A 7,997-nucleotide genomic window follows, 5' to 3' on the forward strand; every position below is an offset into this window, starting at 1 on the left:
GGCTCATTAAAACATATTGGGCTTCCACTCATACTTTTCGTATCCAGGCCATGAATATGCATTATTCATGGTTAGGACATCATCCCTCTCATTGTGCTCCTTCTTAACGCTACATTTTACCCAAGGGCCAGAAAAATCCCAACTATGCAAACGAGTCGTAGCTGGATATTATCTTTGCGGCCACAGAAACGCACAGCAACCAGTCAGGTTAACCACGGTTTCTAAAAAAGTGCAATACTACAAAGAGAAATGCTGGACTTTTGAAGAAAAATAAATTCAATAGGACAGTTTCCATTTCAGAAAGACACCTCTTTCACACCCCAAAAAAAAACTTAAATACTTGTTGCAAGAGATGTTGATTCAAGATGATATGTTATTATACCTTAAGGTAAATATATGCTGACAACTAATCAGTTATTTCAGCTTTTCTGCAACAGAATCTGGTAGCAGAAGGCAGCTGGTAGACTTTAAGGAAATGCTAGAAAGTTTTGTCTTAACCCCTGGATACTGCAGGTATATAATTAAACTCTGAACAGAGGACTAAAATTTTTTTTTTATTGAAATTCAATTATTTGAATATCAAATATTTTTTGCCTTGGATCAACAGACTGTGGCACATTGGCAAGGCGTCCATTTTATTCATTCTTTTTTTTTGGCACATTTGAGTTACAGCTGTGAAAGGTTAAAGCAACAGCCGCTTCAGAGCTGCCGTGTTCCTCTCCTGGTACGAGAGACACCCACTTTTCTTAAAATCCTTAAATGAATAAATGGAAGGACGCTGGAATATAGAAACGATTGGAGCGACTCTAACCCTACAATCAGCCCTATACTCTGTTTTTTAAAGACTTTAGCTCGTATCAGCTCATCTCGGTCTGATTAATGATGCCTAATATGCCATACTATTAAAGTATTCATGAAATTCCATTTTTCACAAAAGTTTTTCATCCGAAACTTTTCTGAAAAGTTAGAAGAAAAAAAAGAAGAAAAAAAAAAAAGAAGAAGAACTAAAAAAAAATACTCACGGTGTCTGCTTTCCCTACCTTTCTCAGCCGGAGCTGGATTTGTAGAAGTTTTCAGCCAAAAAAGGCTGAACGAACCTGCCAGTCTGGGTGAAATGCCTGCAACCCTTTTCTCTTCAAATTGCAAGCACAAAAACATAACAAAAGAACAAATTTAAAGACTGTTCGCGATGCAAAACGAACAAGGAACAAATATATTTTAGCTTCGTTTTACGGTTATCTCTTCCAAAGCCACGCATTCAATAAAAGAATGACGGCATTAAAAGATACGGAACCTGTCGCAGAAATGGATCCGTTCCTCTCAAGATGTCTCGAGGCCATCAGGGTGTGGCTGGTGGGATTGTTGGACAGCATTTGTGCCTCATCTTCAGTACTGGGAAAAAAGCATACCTTGCATTAAACCTTTATATTCCTTTCCAAATAATTGTTGACATCATACATTACAAAAAAAGAAAGAAAAAAATAAACTGCTGGATCCAAAGAAGGAAGACTTGTACACACAAGAAGTTCAACTTTAAGATGGGAGCTGAGGGGGGATTCATGGCACGACAGCAGGTCCTCCAGCTCGAGTGTTTTCCCGTAAACAAATAGAATAAATAGCGTTACACTTTCAGGAGTCGCAAAAGCGCCTCAAAAGACAGTAAACATTATGAATCCTAAAAGATGAGAAAGAATAAATTGAGTGTTTTTCACATTTACGTGACAAAAAACCAACAACTTATAAATAGATCCGTCTAGTTGTTCACTGTGTTAACCGGCTACCTCCACTTCTAATGCAATTAAATAATCAATAACGGACAATGTTGCTAACAGACAGTGTTGTTCTTGGGAGCTTTAGTTTTAAAGGACAGAGGAGGCTTCTCAATGGTGCATCTTAAAACCATTTCTAAAGATAGATATAATGCATATTTTTCAGTTCGGAACAGCGTCTTTCAACGCTGAATCAGCATTGTCAGGTTTTGCACCACCAGACTTTTGCCACCAACTTTAAATTAGGTATGCTCCACTTTAAATTCATTAAAAAGCTTAATGATAAAATTCATATTTTTATAGCTTTAAACTGGTTGTACCACCTGCCATGCAAAGTCCTTTAACCAACATATTATTATTGCTAATAATGGATATCTTTTTTTAGGATTTCACAATAAAAGTCCCTTGTATTCAGCTGAGGCACCCTGACAAGGGAATTAGCTGCTGCTAAATACCAGCAGCGCAGGTTTAAATAAACTTTACCCGAGCCAACAGGGCCTGATTATAGACCAGCAACACCTGCAGCCATCTGATTACAAATGAAACACCCTCTTTTTTCTCTTTATAAATGACAGATTTTGTAATTTGTTTTGTTCCGTGCATACAGCAAAACGCAGTGGTTTCAACCTCAGTACGAATGCAGCTGATGGCACACCAGGCAGTTTATGCTAAAAGCTTTTAACGTCACACAGCACTCTGCTGCCGCCTGCTCCTTAGTGAACTATTTATATAGTTTAATGTTTATGGTCGCGCTTTTTTCTAATAATGATACTGAATGCATTAAACCACTCAACTAACACGGCTACGTTCCGGCTTTAGCAGATCGGCCCCAACTTCTTCTCTGCAGTGACTTACAGCAATGCCACTCAGCCCTGGTCCTTTGTGTTTCAAACATCTCTGCTTCTCGCACAGCTGATCCGAACTATCGTATGGGCTCTTCAGCTGCCATCCGGTGCTGCAGCTGCCTGGTTTTCGCTAGATTATTTAGGTCTGGTGTGCGACCGCATGGAGACGCCAGAATCCACCAGAGGCAGTGAGAATCGGGGTTGAAAAGCGTTCATTTACTGGACTCACAGTTGCTTCGACCGAATCCAGATGCAAAGGGTTGCGTTCTCATTGGCTTTCAAATGCTCTCGGGAAAACTAAAAATATTTATGTTTGAATGCCCCTAACTCATACATTTTTAAAGTTTCCAGCAACTAAAATAAGAAAATAAGAGCAAAAATAGTGGTTGCTGGGCGTGTCCCCCCCTCTGTACCTGTTGGTCGTTGCCATTGTGGGAAACTTAGGGACTTCATGATATGAATGGGACTGGATGTTTTGACTTGATATATAACTTTATGTACCCAAATATTGATTTTTATTAAACTTTTTTCTCAGTTTTATTTAAAACAATTAAGAGACTAGGGGAGTATTTATATGGTTTAAATATTTTGTTAAAAATATACCATTTACAAGTAGACGTGGTTCCAGGACTTATTGTGTTCTTGTTGGGAGCCATATCTAAAAATTGATATAATGCAGATCAGAGATATATACTGAGGGTTGTTTTACTGGTAGCAATAAAAATTATTACCATGCACTGGAGAGATGTAAAACCACCAACTATAAGTCGATGGGTCCAGAGACTGAAACATGTCTACACGATGGACCCAATGACCACAAGCCTGCAGCTAACTACGGACACTTATGTACAAAGACGGACTTGTGTTTCACAATATCTGGGTGTCTGATGGAGAGGATGATGGGATGAAATGTTGCTGGAAAGAGATGCCTATTTGAATTCCTCTAAGAAAAAACTTTGACATTTGTACCTCCTAGGTAGAAATGTCCCATTTTTTTTACCTTTGACATTTGTACCTCCTAGGTAGAAATGTCCCATTTTTTTTTACCTTTGACATTTGTACCTCCTAGGTAGACATGTCCCATTTTTTTTACCTTTGACATTTCTACCACCTAGGTAGAAATGTCCCATTTTTATTTTACCTTTAAAATGCGTATATCTAAATGTCCTGTCTGAATGCTGAATTCATAACAGTGTTAATTTCGTTGACTAAGACTATGACGAAAAATACTTGTCAACGAAGCTTTTTCACGGACGCAAACTAAACAAAAACTAAATAAAAAGTGAGATATGATGACCAAGACGATTACGAAAATAACTGACACTTTAGTCAACAAATAAAAACGAGACTAAACTATTAGGGAGGGACGAATGGTGATCCTTCCTATCAGAATTACTTTTTTTGTGGGACACGTTGGGAAGAAATCCAATCAAAAGTTAGTTGCCAACCGCCATAGAGAGAAACCTAGGTGGCGGTAATGCGCCATAAAGCTGTGCGAAGAAGGAGAAGAAGAGAGCGCGTATGGTTGAAGCATAAACGCAGCATTTTCGTAGCAGTAGTAGCCTTTAAAAAATCAAATGAATAATAGACATGTTACAGCTAGGGCGAAAAAGAAGAGTTGATATCTGGGCACACTTCACATATGACACTAAGGACAACAAGACAGCCTGCAAACCGTGTGGAGCCAAAATATCCGGAAAAAACACCACCAACTTGAAACGGCATTTGCAGACGACTCATCCAGAGATACATGCGAAGGTAAGCATACACGCTAAGCATACAAGGTTATTTTTTATCTGATTAACCACCGTGTTTGCGCTAAACTTGGAATAAAATAGACGCTAAAGGAAACCACCTCTGAACTGTATTAGACGATTGTCTCGTTGAATTGATATGAGTATAACTATTCAATGTTCTCAAATTGAATCAAATGTGTAGGCTACTAGGCTAAATGTTCTGGTGTATGTAACGTTAAGGGACAGGACTCCTCAAAGGCCGTTGGCAATTAGCCATGCCTTCTTAGCTCGCAAAGGCAACTCGTGTTTCGTTTAAAAAGAAGGCAACTTGTACAACTTTCTTTGGCCCTACGAAAGCGATAGCATGGACAGTTAGCTTGTTTAGTTGATTCCATTGTTGCGAAGCCTGCTTCCAGAGAGAGATGGCGAGATATCAGGAGATTGGGCAACAATGAATAAAGGGGAAATCAAGTTGAGTGTTTTTTTCTCTCTCTCAAACAGATACAGAAGACGTCTGATGATAAAAATGACCATGGTGGAGATAAAGCTAGTGCTAGTGTAACCCAGCAGACCATCACTACCGCCTTTCTTACTGCTTCTAAGTACAAAATGGATTCAAAGGAGCAATTGGTCAAGGAGCAGGCCATCGCGAGGTGGATTGGACGAACAGGATTACCGCTGACAACATGCGAGGACGAGGACTTTATAGAAATGATGGAGATAATTGAAAAGAAACTAACAATTCCAAAGAAAACTAAAATTAGCAATTTAGTTGAAACTGAATATGAACACGAAAAAGACAAATTTAAAAAAAGACTGGCTGCTGCCAGGAGGGTCAGCATAGGCCTTGACATGTGGACAAAAAAAGGACTGACTGCCTCATTCCTTGCTATAAGCGCATGCTACCATTGTGTTGAACAAAGTAAACCTGTGCACATATTGTTGGCCCTTGAACAAGTAGCTCACCCACACACTGCACAGTCTATTAAGGCATGTGTGGACAAATGTATGCAAGAGTGGGCCATACCAAAGGAGAAGATCCTGACTGTAATAACAGACAATGGTAGTAACATGGTGGCAGCCTTTAAAAACACCACAACAGAAGAAACCAGCTCTGAAGATGACTCCCCTGGGTCCTCGATGGAAAGTGACTCTGAAATTGATGACCAGCGGTGAGCCATGTTTACTTTTTTTACATGATCAATTATCACATGCATGATTTCCCCTTTGCCACACACTACATATACACACACACACACCAGACACTTTATTAGGTTTGGACTTATTTGGTTGTCTTTTTTTGTTAGGTACCATCATGTCGACATGGAAATGGCCCGGACACCATGCGTGGTGCATACCATACAACTTGTGGTCCACATGACGCAGAAAGAAACAACGGTCAAAAGAGTCCTCGATAAAGCAAGGTCTGTGGTGAGGCTCTTTCGCAAGTCCTCAGTAGCAACACAGAGGTTACTGGACCAGTGTGGTGTTATTGTTGTAAATGACTGCCCCACACGCTGGTCAAGCACATTCAACATGGTCACACGACTCCTCACAGTCAAAGATGCAGTCTGTCAAATCTCAAATGACATGGGATGGGACAGTTTGCTTACTAGTGAGTGGCAAAAGCTTTCATCATTGTATGACCTACTGCTGCCTTTTGCAGAACACACTAAAACCCTACAGAGTGACACTACATCTATGTCCTTAGTGGTTCCTGCCCTCTTTGATCTGCTGAGCCACCTAGCTGACTTTGCAGAGAACACTCGGTACAGAGACCTCGCCACTCTTGCAGAGAAAATGAGAACAAATCTGAACCTACGTTTTGCTTGCCTTTTGGATTCAAACGATGAGAAGTTCTCACCACTTGCAGCAGCTGCCTGCTTTGTCAACCCGACTGTCTGTAAAATACTTGTTAATATTGATGTAGCTGATGGAAATATCCAGGAACTGCTAAAACAGGCAGAAGACTATGTGGTCAAATGCACTTCCCCACACACAAGACAGGAGGACTCAGGACTTCAGGAGTCTGAAGATGATGAAGTTGTTAAGGAACCAGAAGCAGCGCCATCCTCAAAGCAGCCGGTGTTTAGGTTTCTTTCAAAATGCCGTACCACAAGGCCTGAACAGAAAACCTCCACAACCAGCATCAGGCAGCAGATCATTAAGTACAAGGAAGAACTTTCACATCCCATCACTGAGGACACAGGAACAGACTTCTGGCTGGAAAAGAGTGACAATTTTTATCACAGTTTGAAACCTTTTGCATTAGACTTGTTGGCTATGCCAGCTTCTCAAGCTTTTGCAGAAAGGGTATTCAGCATCACAGGTGATCTCACAAGAGGACGGCGCAACAGAGGAAGGGTCAGATTGGAGCGAAGTGCTTTCCTCAAAATGAACAGAAACAAATAGAACCGTTGTATTCACTGCTATTTACAGCATTCCTGTAGCAGTATGTGCACAGCTTAGAGAGTTACTGGTCTGGTATTTGTTTTGTTTTTTGTTTAATATGAGAGCAGAGATGTTTTTGTTCCATGCAATAATGGCATTACAGCTTAGCATTTCATTTAAATATGTTTTTTTTTTTTTTTTTTTTCAAATCTTTGTGCATTGTGTGCAAAATTAATTAATGAAGAAAAGCAGTCTGCTTTTTAGTTTAATGTGATCTTTACCTGTACTTCCAATGCCAAGAGAGCAGGGTTTTTTCATTTACTTGAACATTGAGGAGTATTTTTTTTTGGTAGTGTGTGCAATGGCATTACAGCCAATCTTTTATTCTACATTTGAGAATTGCACTAATCTGTTCAAACCTTGTTGATTTTGTAAGGCATTCCGGCCTAGCAGTTATTTAACTTCTCTTGAGGTATGTGAACGTATGTAATGTTAACAGTATGGAATTTTCTGTATTTAGATACCTTGTGTGCAATGGCATTACAACCAATCGTTTTTTTTTCTGAGAATTGCACTTTATTTTTCTTAATGTTTTTTGAGTGGTTTATCCATTTCAATAATAACATCTTGAAAATGTTATATGCATTGCATATCATTCAGGGAGAATGCACTTTTTCAGGGAGCAAAGCCACAGTTAATGGTTTTGAAATTCAAAATAAAATACATGTTTTGTATCTGTAACTGTTCAATCTGTGTCTAAATCTAGATAGATACTTTATTGATCCCAAAGGGGAAATTCAAGTCTAATTCAAATCTAGACTGAGACTAAACTAAGACTAAAAGACTTAAGACTAGACTAAGTCTAAAACTCTTGACATTTAGTCGAGGAAAACTAGACTAAGACTAAAAGATTTCAGATGACTAAAATATGACTAAAACTAAATGGTGTGTTACTCAAAAGACTAAGACTAAGACTAAATCAGAATTTGCTGTCAAAATTAACACTGATTCATAATGCTTGTTTGTGCACCCAAACCTGGCCGCTGAGGTTGATTGGGATTGTGAATCCATCTACTGTAGAGGCAAATGCTTCGTCTCCCTTGAACCAGCATGAAAAGTGGAACTACGGAAAGTGGCAAGGCAGACGCTACGTGACCATTCTAGAACATAGCATGCAGTTTTTTTGTCGGCCCCTTCATTCCCATTGTTGTTATTTTTCATCCATCCATCGTCTATACCCACTCTTCCTAACAAGG

General features: G+C 39.4%; 1 protein-coding gene across 2 annotated transcripts; it reads left to right on the forward strand.

The window, feature by feature from the left end:
* The first annotated feature begins 3,809 nt into the window (after positions 1–3,809).
* LOC110367692 (zinc finger BED domain-containing protein 1) lies at positions 3,810–7,072 on the forward strand. 2 transcript variants are annotated; one of them, XM_036128405.1, is made up of 4 exons: positions 3,810–4,372; positions 4,852–5,522; positions 5,658–6,361; positions 6,394–7,072. In XM_036128405.1, the coding sequence occupies exons 1-4, from the start codon at positions 4,205–4,207 to the stop codon at positions 6,399–6,401; spliced, it is 1,551 nt and encodes a 516-aa protein (XP_035984298.1). In that variant the 5' UTR covers positions 3,810–4,204; the 3' UTR covers positions 6,402–7,072. The 2 variants fall into 2 exon arrangements, with proteins under 2 accessions (XP_035984298.1, XP_035984297.1); XM_036128404.1 differs by having other exon boundaries at positions 5,658–7,072.
* Positions 7,073–7,997: the final 925 nt, after the last annotated feature.

Source organism: Fundulus heteroclitus, chromosome 24 (genome assembly GCF_011125445.2).
Source record: "Fundulus heteroclitus isolate FHET01 chromosome 24, MU-UCD_Fhet_4.1, whole genome shotgun sequence".
Taxonomy (NCBI): domain Eukaryota; kingdom Metazoa; phylum Chordata; class Actinopteri; order Cyprinodontiformes; family Fundulidae; genus Fundulus; species Fundulus heteroclitus.

Bases quoted from the DNA above. Each gene is read 5' to 3' on its own strand.
- LOC110367692 (XM_036128404.1), top strand. From the start codon at position 4,205: ATGTTACAGCTAGGGCGAAAAAGAAGAGTTGATATCTGGGCACACTTC. The intron at 4,373-4,851 runs GTAAGCATACAC...TCTCTCAAACAG, and splicing joins ATCCAGAGATACATGCGAAG to ATACAGAAGACGTCTGATGA. The intron at 5,523-5,657 runs GTGAGCCATGTT...TTTTTTTGTTAG, and splicing joins TCTGAAATTGATGACCAGCG to GTACCATCATGTCGACATGG.